At 47.3% G+C, this 20,554-nt stretch overlaps 1 protein-coding gene across 8 annotated transcripts in view; it reads left to right on the top strand.

Annotated features, from left to right (window-relative positions):
* Positions 1-20,554, top strand: part of AP3B2 (adaptor related protein complex 3 subunit beta 2) — a 61,828-nt gene that overhangs the window by 9,229 nt on the left and 32,045 nt on the right. For 4 of the 8 annotated variants that reach the window (XM_088656610.1, XM_088656609.1, XM_088656608.1 and 1 more), the window contains exons 2-9: positions 7,028-7,103; positions 8,587-8,661; positions 10,305-10,400; positions 12,076-12,236; positions 12,938-13,004; positions 14,099-14,281; positions 18,290-18,466; positions 20,299-20,396. In XM_088656610.1, the coding sequence (XP_088512736.1) occupies positions 7,028-7,103; positions 8,587-8,661; positions 10,305-10,400; positions 12,076-12,236; positions 12,938-13,004; positions 14,099-14,281; positions 18,290-18,466; positions 20,299-20,396 (933 nt within the window). Of the gene's footprint in view, positions 1-2,789; positions 3,377-7,027; positions 7,104-8,586; positions 8,662-10,304; positions 10,401-12,075; positions 12,237-12,937; positions 13,005-14,098; positions 14,282-18,289; positions 18,467-20,298; positions 20,397-20,554 lie in introns of those variants that run through there. The other 4 variants (XM_088656605.1, XM_088656604.1, XM_088656607.1 and 1 more) reach the window with 3 other exon arrangements.

Genomic DNA, 20,554 nt, shown 5'->3' with positions numbered 1-20,554 from the left:
TTAATGGCTGCTGTTTTGCACGAAGTCCTCTGAAGTCAGCTTCGGTCATATATAGGCTTACATAACATTTAATACGAATAAAACTACGGTAGAGAATTTCACAATGTGTTTCGTCCTCTTCTCCATGCAAGATTCCATGCATTTGGGGTTATACCCTTGGCCATCCATCTCCACTTTGAGTAGCAGCAATAAGAAACTTCTAAATGTAGTAATCCTACACTGCTGTTGGAGAGGAAATTCAGAGCCCAGTCCTATGCATGCCCTAACCAGAAGTGAATCCTACTGTTTTCAGTGGGACTCACTCCCTGATTGTGTGTTTAGGATTGCAGCCATAGGGTGTCTTGATGGAGGAGGTTGGGGTGGGGGAGCGGGTGTCTAAAGCAAGAATGGGAAACCTATGACCCTCCAGCAGCTGCTTGGACCCCAACTCCCATCAGCCCCAGCTGCCATGGACAATGTTGAAGGATGATGAGAGCTGGAATCCCAACAGCATCTGAAGGGCCTCTGGTTCCCCAAGCCTGATCTAAAAGCTGATCACGTTGAATGGGGCAGAACAGCACATGTAGAAAAATGTAACAATCCACCAACAAAGAGAAGTGTGATCAGGGAAGGCGCTTATCAGCAAATTCTGTGTTGCATCAAATGTAACATCAAGATCTTGCAAGAATAAGTTCACACACTGTTTGGCCTTGAGGCTTACACTTAGAGATTGAAGGCCTGGGGGAATTTGGGTGGTTTCCCCTCCCCATTTTTACATCCTCATCCCTCAGCTTACCTGGGAGCAAGCTCCATTGTATTCCACAGGACTCCTGAGTGGACACAGTTAGGATTGCACTGTTAAGTAGGGCTGGGCTGATTTGCTTCCCTGCGAAGTTTGAATGCATGCTGGTTGGAACAGTGGTGAAGATGATTGACTTTAGTCTCTGGAGTTAACAGTTTTATGGAGAAACCCTTTGTTGTTGGCATCCATCTGTCTCTAGGGAGACAATGGAGGACTGTGCCTTTGGGGGTGAAGTCACATTGTCGGAAGGTTACAGCACCTTCTGTGGCTGTAGAGACTGATATAGGAGAGACATGTTTTGTTGCAGCTGGGGCAGAATATGATGTTCGGTTGTGCCTCTCTCTCTGCTCTTCCCAGAGGTCATTCCTCCTCTGGTTGCTGCTGTGGGTGCATAATCTGACTTTCCATCACCAGGCACTGCCATTGTCCGTAAGGGATTCTCATATGGCAGCCTTAATGTTGCTAGCCTTCATGTCACATTTGCAGACATCGCAGAGATGATCTGCCAACAGGCCTGGTGTCTGAAGGCAGCTTCCCGTAGAGCACGTCCTTGCGGATCCTGCCATCTTCCATTTTGTGGACATGGCAATGCCAGTGTGGATGTCACCGAGACAGAAGTGCAAACATTCTGGGAATGTGGGCTGGGGAGAGCACACCTTTGAGACTCTGTCCTGGCATGTGCTTAGGTTTAATGTGGTAAACCCATAATTCTGCTGAGTGGGGCTCTGACCCAAAGTCTTGCCCTGATGGCATCTCTGGCTTAGAGAAAGGCAGTGGAGGGTGTTCCATCTGGTTGAAAGCATCAATGCCTCACCAACCTCAGCCTTCCCCCAGCCAGGCCTTGCCTGTCTGCCTTCTTACTTCCAGTGCGATGGGGGGTGAGAGTGGCCTTGCCTTTATAGATCTCCGCAGGAAGGGGAATATGGGCAGGGTGGAGGGTAGATAACTGTTTGGAGGATGGATGGTCCAGGAATGCAATAAATATTCTTTTGCTTATTTAAAATATTTATGGCAGCCTTTCATCAATAGAATACATAATATGGCAATAAACCATACAGTCAGTCACATTGCAGCCACCTTATTGAAATGCATTGCATTTCTTTCCTCCAAGAAGCAAAAGTCGCCTCCACATTTCATCCTCACAACAACCCTGCGAGGTATGTAAGGCAGAAAGAGAATTACTGGCCTAAAATTCATCCAGGGAGCAGTTCTGGAAAAGCAGGCATTTGAACAAAGGTGTACAGTTCCCAGTAGCGATGTATGGAAGTGAGAGCTGGACCATAAAGAAGGCTGATCGCCAAAGAATTGATGCTTTTGAATTATGGTGCTGGAGGAGACTCTTGAGAGTCCCATGGACTGCAAGAAGATCAAACCTATCCATTCTGAAGGAAATCAGCCCTGAGTGCTTACTGGAAGGACAGATCCTGAAGCTGAGGCTCCAATACTTTGGCCACCTCATGAGAAGAGAAGACTCCCTGGAAAAGACCCTGATGTTGGGAAAGATTGAGGGCACTAGGAGAAGGGGACGACAGAGGACGAGATGGTTGGACAGTGTTCTCGAAGCTACAAACATGAGTTTGACCAAACTGCGGGAGGCAGTGGAAGACAGGAGCGCCTGGCGTGCTCTGGTCCATGGGGTCAAGAAGAGTCGGACACGACTAAACAACAACGTACAGTACTAGGGTTGCTCCCCATCTCTAAGTTGAGCTACTTTATCTATGCACCCCCCTTACAAAAACAAAGACGAAACGAACGATCCTATTGGTTGGGTTTTTCGACCACTGGAGACTGTGGGCTCCTTGCCCACGACGCCTTCCTTCCCCGTGGCCGCTGGGAGCGAGGGATTCCCGTGGGCGTTGCCTGGTTTTTCTGCATGCGGCCACCAGGTGGCGCTGCTCCTGCCTTCGCCGCCGCTTCTGTGTCCCGGGCGGGAGGCTAAGAATCGGCTGCTGCTGCTGCTGCTGCAGCGTCTGGTTTCAGGCGAGAAGGCGGCGGCGGGAGGGACGGAGCCGCTGGCTGGCTGTCGTCGGAGTGGTTGGGAGCTGCAAGAAGACCCGCCTCCAGCCCAGCGAGCGCGGCAGCGGCAGGGGACGTGCTAACGTGGCTGGCTGAGCAGAGGGAGGCTGAGCTATAGAGGGGGCGCACGCCAGGGGAGGTGGGACCATGCTTTCCCTGGCCAGCTTTCCGGCTTCAGCGACCCCCTGAGTTTCGGGACTTGGGAGCTAAGGAGCGACGGGAGTGGGGACTCACCCACCCCCACCAAGCAAACCTTGGCTCAGCCGTCTAGGGTCGCCCGCTCTCCCGGGGCCATTTCCCCGCTGCTGAAAGGCGGACCCGCTCCAGACCCACGTCCCTTTCGGAGATGCAGAAGCTGCTGCAGCAGCTGCCTGCCAGCGCGGCCAACTTGGTGAAGTCCCAGCAGGCGGGGGCGGCGGGCGAGGAGGCCAAAAGCCCCGTCTTGGTGCCCGACGGCGCCCAACAGAGTTGGTACAGCACGTTGGAAGGCGATGAATCCAGGCAGCTCAAGGCGCCCGAGCAAGACGTGGTCTCCCAACACGAGAGCAGCCTCGACGGCAGCGTTGCGCAGCCGCTACGGTAGGGTGGGCTGCTGCCCCGGGGAGCCCGTTCCCCGCGCCTTCTCCGGCTAAACGTGCAAGGTTATCAGTAGCCATCATTGTGAAGGGTGCGATGCGAGGAGGCAGGCTCCTCCCCAGGAGGTTGCAAGGGGTAGGGAGCCCTTTAGAAGCCGGAGGCTGCATTCCCACCTGAGCAACTTTCCAGGGGCCACATGCCTATGTGGGGGGCAGGGACAAAGGCAAGAGTGAAAGTTAGTTGTATCTCTGTTCTGTAGGCTGGTTTGTATGCACTCTCTCACCCCCTTCTCAAAATCTCCATCTGGGCAAGCGAGAGGCTTTTATCAGTGGTCAAGGACACATTCCAGCCAGGCAAAGACACTCAAGGAGGGAAGACACTCAAGGAGGGTGCGAAGCAAGCCAGAGAGGCATGGACGTAGGCAGGGGGGCAGCTGCCCCCCCCAAATCAAGTAAATAAAATAAAAATACTTAACTAGCTAACCAATTGCATCACTGATAACTCTGTTCTGCCCCCCCCATATAATGCCTCCCCCCTAAAATATATCCTGACTATGCCCATGCAGAGATGGCTGCAAGCTTAGGAGTGAGTGAGGCATGGACGAAGTTCTGAGAGCTAGGTAGAAAAGCTTGGAGGGCTGAAATTGGCCCTGAGACTCCCCACCCTTCCTCTAAAGTGGGGTTTCCCAAGCTTGATTCTCCAGCTGTTTTTGGACTACAACTCCCACCATCCCTAGCTAGCTGAACCAGTGGTCAGGGATGATGGGATTTGTAGTCCAAAAACAGATGGAGACCCAAGCTTGGGAAACTAATTCCTTTCTTCCTTTATGTTGCACTTCTATATATTCAGGGGCTGGGAACTTGACTTAGACTTCAACTCCCATCAACCGCAGCTGGCATGGCCTACAGTCAGGAGTGATGGGTGTTGTAATCCAACAAAGTCTGGTGGGCTAGTGATTTCCCCCTTCCCATTGCTAACCTCTCATTGAACTCAATGGCGTCAAAGCATGCCAACCACCTTTTCGGTATTCAGATGTTTTTGCAAAGGTTTGGGCTGTTATTCCTCCTTTCTACTCTGTGAATGCTTCGGGGAGAGTAATTGTCAGTGTAGTAGCTATTTTGGGGTAGTTAGAGCTATCCCGCCCAGTAAAGTAATGTTAATCAATTAATTGTGTGAGCTTTGAATGCACAAATTAATTAAGATTTGTTGCTTATAAACAGAGGTTGTCATAATGGAGATTGACATAACATAGTAAATGAGATGAGAGATAGAACAAAATTAAACTTTTTTATTTTTTTAAAAACAGCTTTGTTAAATTGGAGGGTCAACCCAGGGAATACAATAATTACCAAGGCCACCTTAACCAATTATAGACTGAAAAGTCCATCGTACCAGTTTTTTTGATACTATTAACCATGTGCACATAAGGGGAGGGGGAGTGTACTTTGTGGCTTTTTAAAGCCTAGAATTGGAGAATTATAGAATTGTAGAGTTGAAAGGGACCCCAAGGATGTCCAACTCCCTGTAATGCAGGAATCTCAACATGTAGTTCCCATCCAATCTGAAACCATACCAGACACTGCTTTGCTTTGCAAATGTGCTAGCACTTCTTCTTTTTTGCGGCACCACCGTGTATGTGTCTGATTCAGCAGGCAGTGTGTTGCAAGAATGGTTTTCCTGTTTATCCACTAATGGCTCTGATTGCCCCTTGCTGTGTTTCACAAGTGTGGGGCGTGCTGCTGTGCTGTACTCTTGCCCTGTTTAGTGGCTTCCCAGAGATATCTGGTTGATCACGGTGAGAGCAGGATGCTGGGGTCTTTGGTGTTTTTTTGCTCTGATCCAGCAGGGCTAATCTTTAAGTTACCTAAAAGGAATGCAAGTTGCCATGTGCCTTCTGCAGTTCTTCTTAGTACTTGTATGAACAGAGTTGTGTTTTTTTAAAAAAAACTTCTTTGGTTAACTGAGCACACTTTTTTTAGTTGTTCAGAATATTTTGTATGTATTACATTAAGCTAATTCATTGACCAAGGCTGCAATATGCTGACCTCACTTACCCAAATGTAAGTCTTACTATGAAAACTTGACTTCTGAGTAGAGGTGGTTAGGACTGCAGTCTAAAACTGTAATTCTGAAGATGCTTACATGGGAGCAAATCCCATTTAACACTGTGATTGACTTCTTGTATTGTTTAATGTGTCATGGAAGGATCCAGACCCTGAATGCCTTAGCAACTTGGATTCCCCTGTCTTCTGTCAGCTTGGTTGGCTCTTATGGCTGAAGATGAATTGGGGTGGGTGGAGAGATGCTTTGGCAAGCCTGATGGAAGCTCCCTATGATCATCCAAAGCAGACACCAAAGGGAATACTTGGGGTCCGCAGGCAGTGGTGCAATTTTAGGCCAGGGTGAGGGACTGGATCCTTATCTCTGACTCTGCCCACCCCAGGCAGGCCAAGTTTGAAATCAAACTGTACAATGCTTTGCAAGCTCCATTGCAGTTCTAGCAAAGCCCTGCGCACCAACAATCAGCTTTAGACTGGACATGGTTTGACCTGGATGGCCTTCCAATGAGGCTGGAGGTTGCACACTACTGTTTTAGATCCTGGACTTAATGGTGCTATTGGGTGGGTGGGTGGGTGGGTGGTGCTGCTAAGATGGTGATGTGTATTACATGCTTCAAAATGTGAGCAGCCAGCTCTGCTGTGTTTGAAGTGTGTCCTTCTGCTCATTCTGCAGAGTGGGCCTCTGATCTTCTGTCCCAAAGTCCTATCCTGATGGTACCACTGGAGGCATATATAGAAAGAGAGACTTCAACGCAACTGGAAGGTTTTGCATGGATGTGGCAGAAGCAGAGGCCTACCGGCCGGCCAGTATTATGCTTCCTCCATGGCTGGGGAGATAACCTGTAGCCTCCTCCTAAGGATGCCAACTGAGCTGGCTATGAATGATCTCAGCTTGGAGTTTAATGCCTGGCATGGACACATTTGTGAAATGCCTGGCATTGATGTTGCTGTGGCAACTGCCTCTGAGCCACGGGTTCTTTTTCATGCTGCTGTGAATAAATTCCCAAGGGGGATAAATATTTCACAGGCTGCTGTGGGTTTGGATTCCTTTTGTGCAAGTGGTTTGCCAGGATCGAGTTTCTCTCTGTGCCTCTGTCCCTTTGTGTCTTTGCTCCTTCAGTCTCCACTGGAGGAAGGGAGGCCTCCTCTGGGAAGCAGAGTCTGGAGGAACTCTGTGTACGCTAGTGAGCTGTGGTCCTCTGAGGAGTGGGGATATGGCTCAGCAGCTCTGCCCCCCATTCATGTGTGGACGTAGCTGGGCTTCCTTTCTCAACTTGGCTTTGCCAAAGACTTTGTTCTTTGACCCTCATGTGAAAAGGGCAGATTCCATGCTAGGGGTCATTAGGAAAGGAATTGAAAATAAAACTTTCAATCTCGTAACGCAATTATACAAATCTAAGGCACGACCACAACTGGAACATTGTGTACAGTTCTGGTTGCCTCACCTCAAAAAGGATATTGTAGAGTTTGAGAAGGTTCAGAAATGGCAACTAAAATGAGTGATTCTCCCATGAAGAAATGTTGCAGTGTTTGGCACATTTTAGTCTAGGAATGTATCTGTGCCCATGGCATGGTTTTTCTGTATGTTTTGCAGACATGATGACCTGAAGGAGATGCTGGACAGCAACAAGGATTCTCTGAAGCTTGAGGCCATGAAGAGGATTGTAGCAGTAAGTTCCCCTCTTGCAACTTGGCTATGGCGTGAGAATAGGGAATTGTACTCTTGGGGTGAAACCTGGAACAACCAACCGAGTTTTGCTGCTGACAGTCTTTGCTGTGCATGCTCTCTCAGTGTTTGGCAAAGGGCCCTGCCATCCACCTTTACAGTGGTACCTTGGTTCTCGAATGGCTTAGCTCCCGAACAAATCGGCTCTAGAACGCCGCAAACCCGAAAGTAAGTGTTCCAGTTTGTGAATGTTTTTTTGGAAGCTGAACGTTCAACGCGGCTTCTGCTTGACTGAAGGAAGCTCCTGCAGCCAATCAGAAGCTGTGCCTTGGTTTTTGAATGGTTCCGGGAGTTAAACGGACTTCTAGAATGGATTAAGTTTGACAACCAAGGTACCGCTGTATTAGGCCCTGGCACTAATGCCTGTAGCGTTGCCCTGGCACTTAATAGGTTGTCTGTCCCTTGTGCACAGCTGTGAGCACCACTCCCTGCCTCGCCCAATACTCCAAAAAATTGATCTGAGGCCTCAATCCTGAGAGTCAAACCGGACAAAATATTAGCAACATTTTTTAAAAAGTAATTCGCAGCTGTGGAGGGCCCATGATGCTGTTCACTTAAAACACACATTTGCACACTTGCTGACTGAGTGAATAATGACAGGTCCAAAGGCCCGATTTGTACCATCTTCGCTATGCTTTTAAAGCAGGAACTTACTACTTTAAACAGTCATGGCTTCCCCAATCCACGGGAGAATAAAAGGCTAAAGGAGTAAACCCTACACAAATCTAGAGTGGAGTCCCTAAGAGGGTTGGATGGTGCCTTGTACGCCTCCTTCCAGCGACTCTTGCAGCCAAGCCAAAGGTATTGCCTTGCTTTCCTTTGGAACACAAGAGTGAGGCTGAGAGAGGGGACTTCTTGTCTGGGCAGCCCAGAACCTCCATACACAGGCCTGTGTCCCAGAGAGGTCACTTCAGTGCTGCTAACACAGCAAAAGCTTCCTCCAAAGAATCCTGGGAACTGTGGTTTGTTAAGGTTGCTGACAGTTGTCCACAGTCATCTGGTCGAGCTAAGCGCAGGAGTTTTGTAACTCAAGTGACAGGTGGCCATCACGCCTGTGGTTCAGCAAAGGAGAATCCACTCCTCACCACTCCTCATTTTGTTTTGAGTTTCCAGGCCCCATCAGCAACCAGCCCTTTCCCCGAATTTTAAGGGGTTCATCCTCTCTGTATAGCTCTTCTGCACTCTCTTGGAGAAGAACACCTGACCGTTGCAGTTTTAATGGACATCTTGGGAGGTCAGGAATTGGGAGGTCAGGAATAGCAGTGGGTGATGTGCAGTTTGATGTGTTTCCTACTATAAAGATACTGGAAGTGACAGCGCACCAGTGTACACATGGGAGGGGTGGTAGCAACTGGCCAGTTAAAAGTGGGGGTGCTTAGTTCAGATTTCTTGACTAGCTACCCCACTGCTGTTTCTCCTTCTCCCAGATGATTGCACGAGGCAAGAATGCATCCGATCTCTTCCCAGCTGTGGTAAAAAATGTGGCTTGCAAGAATATAGAGGTGAGCTGCTGCTGCTGTTATTATTTTCCTTTCTTTTTATATGCTGCTCAATGCTAAAATAGGCAAAATATCTTACAATCCCTTGCAGACAATGGCAGCAGCCTGGGGCAGTTTCTCCAGGTCTTTGTCCGCAGTGGGTGCTTTTAGCTTGTACGGATAGTCTGGAAGAACATGGGGCACTCTGAACATTGTTGGACTCCATCAGCCCAAGCCAGCGTGGCCAGTGATTATGGAATTTTGGGAGTTGTACACTGCAGCATCTGGAGGGACTCCTGATTCCCCTAGATAAGACTTTCCCCAATTTAGGGTGACTAGAGAACAGCTATCCCACCCACATGAGACCTTTAATGCATTGATTTCTGGGCAACAGAGGGACTCTCTCTCAGAGAACTGCTCTGGTTTCCTGGGGAAAAGGTTGCTGGGTAATTAGAGCTGGAATAGCAGGGATGTGGAACATGTGTCCCTTCAGATATTGCTGGACTACAGCTCCCATGGGTCGTGCTGGCTGGGGCTGATGGGAGCTGGAGTCCAGCCACATCTGAAGGCTACAGACTCCATGTGATATAATGTCATGGGCTGGAATGGGAGCAACAAGCCAAGAAGTCCCTGGTCCAGTTCCCCATCCCCACTCCTGTCCAATCTATAATGCTTGCTTACCCGTACCTTACAGTGTTGTTTTACAGATTGCTGAGATCATGTACTAAGATTTAATATAGGGCTGAGTCCTGATTACCTCAAGGAACATCTCTTTCCCACCCCCGCTCCAACATTTAAGATTGACAAATGTGTCTCTGCTTAAAATCTCATATTGCATGGAGAGTGACCACCATAGCTGTCAAATTCTCCCTTTTTAAAAGGGAAATTCCCTTATGCTGAATAGGCTTCCTCGCGAGAAAAGGGAAAACTTGACAGCTATGGTGACCACCCTTCTTTGTGGCAGCCCCAGAACTCTATCTCACAGGAAGTCCATTGGGGTCCTTCCCTTTTGTCTTTAGTTATTTCTTCTGCTGGTTTTAATTGTTTTAATTTCTTTTTGTATTCTGTTAAGATATTTCTATGTAAAATGCATGTAAGTAGACCGAGGTTCAGTTGTCTTCTATTTATCTTTATGCACCCTTTTGGAAATTGGCTCTAAAAGGCACTATAAATGTTTCAAGTGAATAAATAAGGAAGAAGTATTTTGTTCTAAAACAAAATACTTCTTCCTTTTTTATTCACTTGAAACATTTGCCGTTGCTGTCACTGTAGAGACAAGGTGACCAGCCACTCTCCCACTAGGCATCGAAAGTAATTCCAAAGTGCAACCACTTTAGGCACTATAATAGATGGTCTTGAGGAAAGTGTGGCACATAGGATTCTGGGAGAAATCCACTCTCCTTGGATGCTTTTTGCATGGCTGGACATTGCTCATACATTGCACGTCGTGCTAAACTGAGGGTGGGACACTGTTGTCCTCCAGATGCTTTCGAACTTAGTTCCCATCATCCCTGACCTTTGACCATTGTGGATTTTGCTTATTTTCCTGTTCCCTCCCTTTTCCAGGCCAATGGAAGGTATCACTCAGAAAGCATTCATTGTAGAGGTTTTTGAGGGGTGGGGGTGGGGGAGGCAAGTTCTAACTAAGGATGCTCTTTCTCTGGCAGGTGAAGAAGCTTGTGTATGTTTACCTGGTCCGATACGCGGAGGAACAGCAAGATTTGGCCCTGCTCTCCATCTCTACCTTCCAGAGAGGACTCAAGGTTGGATGGGGTTTTTTTGGGTGGGGGGCAGAGTCTAAGGTTTGCTTTTGTCATTGAGAGTTGCTCTAGGGTGGAGTGGCTATATGACAGGCTTCTTAAACTGCTTCCTGGGGTCCAAAGTGGGCGTTTCCCACCTTGCAAATAGCAAGAGATGGGGAGCTTGATTGGGTGTGTGACAGGGCAAAGGCTTCATGCTCCCCCTCCAGTGGAGGCTGGTCCATTTGGGTGAATTGGGCATTGACCCATTAACCTCTCTCAGCCCTCCTCCAGCCCCTACCTGCCTGCCCTCTTACTACCTGGGCAACTCAAGACACAGGTCAATTTCAAATGTTATTTAGAGAGTTAGCTGGATTGCCTGTGCTTGTCAGCTTCCCTTTTCTAAGTCTCGGTAGTTCTCTTCAGCAGGAAGAAGAATGGGACCAAACTAGAATCAGTTGATTCTGCTGGTCATTGGCTCTAGCGCCATCTACTGTTGACCTCCCTTTTGCCCCACCTCTCCCAATGGCTGCCAGTCATCGCTGCCCGGCTCCCAGCTATTGTTTTGTTTTCATTTTTACAAAAGGCAGCTATACAATGCCATGCTCCATGGCAAACATCGCATCTAATTTGATCATTAGATTATTCTGTGTTTTCAGAGGGTAACCTCCCCTCCCCGCCCCCCGCAATATAACATTTCCTCTTTGCCAAGATTGCCAAACTAGGCTTCCTAAAATGCTGCTCTTTTTGTGAGTCGGGTTTTAATCTTCTACAACCATCGTTGCCAAAGGAGACTTGGGAGCTGGTGTCTGTGTCTCAGTTGACAAGCTCAAGTTTCCTGCTGGGATATAAATCAACCAGGCAGGGCAGAGTTTGACCAAAGGAAACATGACACTTAGGAACAGAAGGAGAGACCTCATGAAAAAGATCTGGAGGGGTCTTCTTGATGGTGCTGGGCTATTTTACATTGAATTGGCTTCCATGTAGCTTCAGAAAATTCCTTGTGAATATAGAAACACAGAAACTGAGTCAACTCTTGGTTCATCTAACTCAGTTTTGTCTACACTGACAGGCTGTGGCTCTCCAGGGTTTCAGGCAAGACTCTCTTTCAACCCTACCTAGAGATGGGCCTTCTGCATGCAGGGCAGATGTTCTGCCACAGAATGAATGAAATTTTACTGCTAAAAGCTATAAGCCGTCACAATTGGTCACAATGCATAGGATACAAATGATTGATTTAAAACTGAACAACAGCAAAGCAAGCATACAAAAATGCAAAAATCACTCTTGCCTAAGTTTAGGCTCATTGGGACAGCCAAGGGTTCCACATTTCTGGTCTAATGTAAGGAGACGGCAAGAGGAGAAACCAAGCTATTGCTATGCAAAATACAGCTTTGTGGTTTTATTCTTTTGCCTCCCAAACAAGGAGGTGTCTCTCCCAGGAACAGGTGGTGTTGAGACTCAGGGTCGAGGAACCTTTGACCTTTCAGCTGCTGCTGAACTACAACTCCCATCAGGCACGGCAGGCATGGCCAGTGTCCACAGGTTGATGGGAATTGCAGCTGAGCAACATCGGAAGAGCCAGGAGTTCCCCACAGTGGCTGTACATTTATTGGGATGGAGGTTACCCTGAACCCCTTCCTGGTGGAAAAAGTGTGCTAGGCTTGAGTGCCTGATGCAAACCTCTTCTTTGTCGCAGGATCCCAATCAGCTGATCCGAGCCAGCGCCCTCCGCGTTCTCTCCAGCATCCGTGTGCCCATTATTGTGCCCATCATGATGCTAGCCATCAAGGAGGCAGCTTCTGACATGTCCCCCTATGTACGCAAAACGGCTGCTCATGCCATCCCCAAGTTGTACAGGTAAGTGGAGCCTCCTCCTTTCACTTCTTCTAGCCTCTTTTTAAGGCCCCGGAACCCAGACTGCCTTTACAGACTTGCAGAACCTTCATTCATTTGTGCTATTGCAAAGCAAAAGCAGCATGCTGAGTTTGGGTTCTGGATTTCCACGGTGCCTTTTCCTTTTCCTAAAGCTCCTTTTGCATTATTGCTTAGCTAGCAACTTCCTAATTCCTGTTGCTCAGGAATTGTAAACGAACAAACAAAACCAGGTGCGGGTTTTTAATGATTCAGTGTGACTTCCTGAATCAACATGGCATCCAGTTGTATCCAAACATAGAGGAAAACCTGCTCCTTCATCTCAGGAGCCATCATGCAAAATCTAGTTATGATACCTTTGGTTGGTTGGCACCCGTCTGTCTCAGGAGACAATGGAAGAGTACGCCTTTGGGGGTAAAGTCAAACTGTTGGAGAGTAACATCGCCTGCTGTGGCTGTAAAAGACACAATTTTGTTGTGCAGACATATGTGTACCATGGTATTCCTGCTTTCTGCGCTTCAACCTTATGAGTTGGAAAGCTAGACGATAACTCAATTATTTTCTCTCCAGCAGGCTATAGGATACACCTTCCTCCATCCCCAGAGACAACTAAATCGAGTGTCACCTCGTGACTGAAGTGTATAATAACACTTATTGACACTGATTTTTGTCTTTCTTCTTTTCAGCCTTGATTCAGACCAAAAGGACCAGTTAATAGAGGTCATCGAGAAGCTTCTGTCAGATAAGACAACTGTGAGTAAGCGGGTCATATCTGAAGCATTTTTTATTTGGGTGGGGGTGAACACGTCGATTTAAAAAGCACCAAAACCAGCAAAGGTCTTGTCACACCTTAAAGACCAACCAATTTATTATGGCATACATACTACTACAACTCCCATCACTCTTTACTGGCTGGGGCTGATGGGAGTTGGAGTCCCAACAAAGACTGTAGAGTTACAGGTTCCCTTTCCTTGGTTTAGTTCATGAAAACCATAGTAAATATGTTGTTTTTTAAGGTGCTGCAAGACTCCCTTTGTAGATTTTCCTGCAACTAACCCACCCATCAACTACCCCATGGAATTGTTATTATTTTGGAATCTCTTTCCTCCAACTACTCCCATCTCCCCAGTACTTAAGGCTGTTGCTGAATTTTCTAAGCAGGCTGGCAAAGTTTAGCCTGTGAAGGGCTGGGTGAGGTGCAAAGATGCTGCACCTTGCCTATTCATCCTATTTTTTTACTGTTGATTTGGAGCCATGCCAGGTGGGGGATCCTTGTTTCAGTGACCCAGATCCTGGGTCTGCAAACCTTGCTCCTTTTGGGGCTGCATGAGCCCCACACAGCCTCTGCATTGGTGCCCCTCATTTTCTCCTCTTTGTTTTTTATATATTTAATTTTTAATTAAATTTTATGTTTTACAATTTAAAATACTCATTTTACATCCTTAAGATATCCATGACTTCCCGTCTTCTCTTTCCATGGTTCATTTTACATATCATAAATCCCTGCGTATTTTACAAAAACTATACCATTCAGTATTCCATTCCTGCATCCATCAAAACTTATTTACACTGCTGAATTTATCTTAATGCTGCCAGCATTTTCAGCTGTACACAATTATTCCCCATATATTCAATAAACGTTTTCCAATCTTCTTTAAACGTATGTTGTTCTTGTTCTCTTATTCTATATGTGAAGTCTGCAAGTTGCGCATATTCCGTCGGCTTAAGTTGCCATTCTTCTTTGATTGGGACCTCGCTCGTTTTCCATTTTGGGGCGGACGAAACACGGGCTGCAGTAGTGGCATACACAAACAACTTTTTCTCCTCTTTGTGTTTCCCTTGGCCAGCTGGTGGCTGGCAGTGTCGTGATGGCCTTTGAGGAGGTCTGCCCCGAACGCATTGACCTCATCCACAAGAACTACCGCAAGCTGTGCAACCTGCTGATTGACGTGGAGGAATGGGGCCAGGTGGTGATCATCAACATGCTGACGCGTTATGCTCGCACCCAGTTCCTCAGCCCCAACCAAAACGTGAGTGGAGCAGATAGGAGAGAAGCCCGTGCATTCGCCTGCCTAGGTTCTGGAGATAAGTTATCCTGAATCTGGGGCATGGAGGTTGTAGCTCAGAAGGCCACAAGTGCAGCCCTTGGTTATATTCAGCAGGTAGCATTTTCCATACAAAGATACATTTTTTTAGGGGGAAAGCTAATAGCTCAGTGGTAGAGCATTTCATGCAGAAGGTCCCTAATCCCTGGGATTTCCAGGCAGGGCTGGGAGAACCACCTGCCTGAATGCCTGGAAAGGTGCTTCCAGTCAGTGAAGTCAGTACTTTTTATGATGATGATGATGATTTTTCAATTTTATGCATTTCAATAATTTTAGATCATTTTAACATTTCAGAACTTGACTTCCTTCCCCCTCTTTCTGCTGCTCCTTACGTTTATTTTTAATATTTTCTGCATATCCAAATTAATTTGCTCATTTATTCATCTGTTTTAAATATATGCTCTTATAAAACTGCAGGTTATTACAATAATCCTGCCAATGTTTATAGTTTATTTGTAAATATTCTGTTTACAGTTTATTTGTAAATATTCAACAAACCATTTCCATTCTTTTATAAAACGTTTGTTATCTTGATTTCTTATTTTCACCATTTCTGCATATTCCATAGGTTTTTGTATCCATTCTTCCTTTGCTGGAACTTCTTCCATTTTTGGCCAAGTAACATTCTTGCCGCTCTAGTCACATACATAAATAGATTTCTATACAGTTTGGGTAGTTCTGTCCCTATAATTCCCAAAAGGAAAGCTTCTGGGGTTTTTGTTTTTTTTACAAACATTATTTTAAACATCCTTTTCAATTCATTAGGTATCATTTCCCAGTAAGCTTTAACCTTATTACAAGACCACTACATATGATAAAAAGAACCTTCTTTCTCTTTACATTTCCAACACTTATTTGATTTGGATTTATACATTTTTGCCAATTTACTCGGTGTTAGGTTCCATCAATATATTATTTTCACATAATTTTCTCTTAGACTATAACATGCTGTAAATTTTATATACATACTGTATTCCACAATCGTTCCCATGCTTCCATGTCTATATTATGACCAATATCTATTGCCCAGTGCAGGGTCGGATTTATGTTTAATGAGGCCCTAAGATACTGAAGGTAATGGGGCCCTTTATATGTCCAGCTGTCCTTTGTCAACAACAAATTGTCGCTTTTTTGCATTGAATATATGCTATATGGTAATTTATGGACCTAATAGGTATCTACAGCCATTTGCACATAACAAAATATGTATTTTATCAAAGTAATTGTTGAACTGAAATACAATTAAGAAGAAGTATATTAATAGTGAAATAATTATTAAGCTCTAACTTAAAATGATATTTTAATTCATAACAAACTTAATAATGCAAACACATTGGCATTTGGCAATAACAAAAGTTCCTTTAAAAACACAATTTACAAAGACTCATAATCTAGTCTCTAGAAACTTGCTATAACATGAAATAAAAATAGCAAACCAGTGATATTTTAGGGAGCAGGCTAGCAGGCGGGGCCCATTACTTACATCGTAGGAGCCTACACAACACAAAACATGTATGTAGATTTTATTTTATTTGTTTTTTATCTTACATTTTGGAAATGTATCCAGGTGTTTTTTCCTTTAATTTTTTTGGGGGGGCCCAAGAGAGTGGGGCCCTAAGGTATACAGTGGTACCTCAGTTTACAAACACAATTGGTTCCGGAAGGCTGTACTTAACCTGAAGCGTACTTACCCATTGAAAGTAATGGAAAGTGGATTAATCCGTTCCAGACAGGTCCGCGGAGTACGTAAACTGAAAATACTCAAACCGAGGCATGACTGTAGCTTGTTTAGCTTATGCGTAAATCCGGCACTGGCCCAGTGTATCATTGAGGATTTCACTTGCTCATCCTTTGCCTCCCAGTAGGCAGTTCTGAGCTAGAAGGACCAAAGGTCTGACTTTATATAAGGCATCTTCCTATGTTCCTAAGAGGGGGAAGAGATGGAGAATGGATGGGATGGCAGAGAAGGAGCAACACTGTGCTGCAGGCTTCATCTGCCAGTAGATATGGCTACAGCTCCCAATGGACTGTTCCTTTGTGTCAGTTGCCCTGCATTGTGTGTGTGTTGGGGGGGGGAGTTTCCACACACCCCCAGTACTACATTGCCCTATGTCAGTCCGGGGATAACATTCCCATTGGGACAACTTTCCAGGGTCCCCACACATCAGTGGCAGGTGGGGCAAGAAGGAAAAGCAGGCAGAGCAAGGAATTCATCTTTGTGCAGTATTATTTTTGTCTTTTATTTATCTCATAAAATTTACACACTGCTTTGTTGTAAGAAGCCTCAACGCGGTTAACTAGCGGGAGGCTAGTTTCCACATACCCCTCGCTAGGCTCCATGCAGTCCAAGCCACAAAGCCATGATCGGAATCCAAGGATGCGAATGTGCAGAGCATGCCTGGTGACAGGATGTGGCCCAAGAAGAGTACTTAGGGTTCTCAGCCCTAGCCAAATGCAGTGCCCTGTTCACCATATTCTGGGAATGGGGCGGTAAATAAATAAATAAATAAATAAGCAAAGTGGCACGATCCGCACAGGTGCCTCTGTGATGTAAAGTTTTTGTATTTTCCCTGTATAACATGCCCCAGTGTATAAGACGCCCCCTATTTTTGGGAACCCCAGTTTAAGAAAACGGGGATAATTTTTTTGGGGGGATGACTAACAAAAATCATTCACACAACTGAAAAACGCAGCCAATAACACACACGATGCTGAAACTGCCAAGTGTCTGCCCACTCGCAAATAGCAGCTGGAAATCGCACACCCAATTGTCGCAGTGGCAGCGAATCCACAACAGCCGTTGCCGCAGCCACCAGTCACCAACCCAATCGCTGCTCACAAGCTCCTGCTCATGGCTGCAACCAATCGCCTGTCCCCCTTCTGTACTACCCGTATATAAGACGAACCCAATTTTGAACATTATTTTAGAGTAAAAAAAACCATCATCTAATACACGGAAAAGTACAGTAAGGGGGTTGCCCTACCTTCCTCTTGCCTGCACCCATTGGCTCTGGCCTGGTGGAACGCTCTTGCCTCATGAGACCAGGTCCCTGCGGGATCTGATTTCTTTCCGCAGGGCCTGTAAGACACAGTTTTTCCGCCTGGCCTTTGGCTTGGAATCAGCCTGATCCCCTCCCCCTCTTTCCTTTTCCTTCTGTGATGGAACCCCTATTTGGGGACTTCCCTGCCTTTTTTTTCTGGCCCACGTAGGACCAGTCTGGATAGTTGGCTTGGTGAAGATTTGACGTTTTCTTCCCCCAAATTGATTTGATTCTGGGCTTCCACTGAAATGAGGCTGCATTTTAAGTTGTGTTTTAATCCTGTTTTTAAGTTGTATTTTAATCAATTGTTTTTATACCTGATGTTAGCTGCCCTGAGCCCGGTCTTGGCCAGGGAGGGCGGGGTATAAATAAATACCAGCTGAGACAGTGCTGCTGTTGCAGGCTGTTATTTTTACAATGAAGCTGTCCCTCTGTTAAGCAACCGTTTTTGACCTGGCCTCTTCTCTAAAACAGTGTTTCTTAATCACTGTTCCGCGGCACACTAGTGTGCCGCGAGACGCTGGCTGGTGTGCCGTGACGTGCGGCGACGAGAAGGGCGATTTGCATTGTCACGTGCCTGGCGGCCGCCAATAAGCACCACTAACCCGCCGGAAAGCAATATTTCTCCTCCTCTTTCCCAAAACTCAGTGCAAACGAGCCTGGCGGCCGCCAATAAACAGCAATGACCCGCCGGAAAGCAATATTTGGCAAGTGTTTCTTACAGTCATAATTATAATATAGGGCGGCACAGAGTTAAATTTTTAAACTTTTTTAATGGTGGTGTGCCTCGTGATTTTTTTCACGGAACAAGTGTGCCGTGGCCCAAAAAAGGTTGAGAAACACTGCTCTAAAATACCCTAACAGCCTCCTCTCCTTCCCTTGTGCCTGGCAGGAGTCCCTCCTGGAAGAGAGCTCCGAGAAAGCTTTTTATGGTTCCGAAGAGGAAGACTCCAAGGACGACAAAGCGGAGCCGGCGTCCTTGGTGAAGCGCAAGCCATACGTCATGGACCCCGACCACCGCCTGCTCCTGCGCAACACCAAGCCCCTGCTGCAAAGTCGCAATGCTGCGGTGAGAACCACCCTCTCTAGCACCCCCAGTGCTTCCCCTACAGGGAGGCAGAGTTCCTTGGGAACGACAGCGCCCCTTGCCACTACGATCTCTGAAATGGGTGCAGGCAAGAGGAAGTTAGGACAACCCATCTCTTCCCAAGTGCAAGCGAGGAAAGCCCACCATCCCCTGTGCAGATTTGCATACAATTTGCATATGTCAATGTATAGATGCATGTTATGCATGCTCAGCCGCTCTGTAATAAAAGTTTCCAAAAAAGAGGGGAAGAGGCAAAATGTCTTTGGCCCGGCAGAGATGACCTGGTGGTGGGTTTTATTTTATTCACTTAAAAGCATACAGTGTTTCTCCTAAAATAAGACGGTCCTCAAAAATAAGCCATGTCAGGCTTTTCATTAGTAGAATAAATATAAGACATCCCCCGAAAATAAGCCGGGGGGGAGCAGGTCTGGCAAGGAAAGGAAGGCATTTAAGCGCCTTCGGAAGAGCCGGCAAGAGGCAACAGCGCGCTTGCTGGCGATCATCTTCTTTTCATGCCACTCGCAGTGGCTGTCTCCAGCGCCGCCACCGTGCTTTGGGGCTTGGCGCGCGCCCACAGCCACCTCCGCAGCCCCTGGGATTACCGTCGCTGCAGCCGCGCTCCTGGGCGCTCTCGGCACTTCCCCCACGGCCGCCTCACTGTGTTTTGCGGGGGTGGGAGCCGCTTCGGGGAGTGCAGCGCAGCGCGAAGAGCCTGGTGAGAGGCAGCTGCGGCTGCAGGTGAAGCCCGGGATCTGCGTGGGCGACTGGGGACGAGCGCCCTGAGCGCTGCGGCGGTAGCGAAGAGGCGCCCGATCAGCCCGCTTCTCAGCTGATCGGGCGCCTCTTTGCCACTGCCGCAGCGCTCAGGGCGCTCGTCCCCAGTCGCCCACGCAGATCCCGGGCTTCACCTGCAGCCGCAGCTGCCTCTCACCAGGCTCTTCGCGCTGCGCTGCGCTCCCCGAAGCGGCTCCCGTGCAGCCGCCTCTTGCCGGTTCCTCTGCGGCTGCTTCCTGCTCCGCCGACGCGTTTGGATCCTTGGATCACGGCGTTTCTTCTGCTCCCCAGCAGCACGCAAATGGGAGGGCCGGAACCCCGCTGAGCTCCGCAGCTCCGCAGTATTACGGTATTATTGTGCTTTGTTACAAGGGCAGCCTTGCCATTTTTATTTTCTGCTCCCCGGCTCTCAACGGGACCCGCGCGGTGCGCTGCTGCCGGCTCTCAACAGGTCGGGGCTCGGCGCAGCATGCTGTTGCCAGCTCCCGCTCAAAAAAATAAGACATCCCCCGAAAATAAGCCGTGGTGTTTTTTTTTGGAGGAAAAATAAATATAAGACGTGTCTTATTTTAGGAGAAACACGGTACATACCCGGCTTAATGTTTCAAAGACCTCTAAGCGGTGTGCAGTCTAAAAAAGAACAGGCAATATATCATTGAAGCAAAAATGAAACCTAAAACTAGTAAAACAGCAATATAAAGACCTATCAAGGTATGTAGTAGCGAATAAAGCAAATCCAGAAGATTCAGACACATAAAACGGGGTCTGATCCTGTGGGTCAGGGATAGCCTGAGCAAAAGGAGAAGTCTTCACAAGGCATCTGAAGCAGCAGGTGGTTGCAACTTCAATTATAGCAGAGGGAAGGGCATCCCTCAGTACAGGGGCAATGGCAGAAAATGCCCATTTCCAGGCCAGATGATCTTAGTGGTCTTCCAGGTCTATACAGGGGCAGGCAGTCTTTCTGGTAGATGCAGCAAGTACAAATGAATCCCGTTTCCTTGCTTCCAAGGCCTTGTGGCACAAACCCTTTCTCTCTGCAGGTAGTGATGTCCGTTGCTCAGCTCTACTTCCACCTTGCTCCAAAGGCTGAAGTTGGGGTCATCGCTAAGGCACTGGTGCGTCTCCTCCGGAGCCACAGGTCTGCAAACACCTCCCCTCCTTCTAGTCTCTCCCCCCCCCTCTCCTTTTCCTGAAGTTGCTCCCTTTCACTTGGAAACATCCCAAGGACAGGGAAGAGCTGAGCATTTCTGTGAGCGGTTAGGAAACCGGCTAAGCTCTTGACTACGGTTCATTATG

This window comes from Zootoca vivipara, chromosome 13, assembly GCF_965207765.1.
Source record: "Zootoca vivipara chromosome 13, rZooViv2.hap1.1, whole genome shotgun sequence".
Lineage (NCBI taxonomy): Eukaryota > Metazoa > Chordata > Lepidosauria > Squamata > Lacertidae > Zootoca > Zootoca vivipara.
The sequence above is the reverse complement of the archived record's forward strand: the minus strand, read 5'-3'. Positions and strand labels throughout refer to the sequence as shown.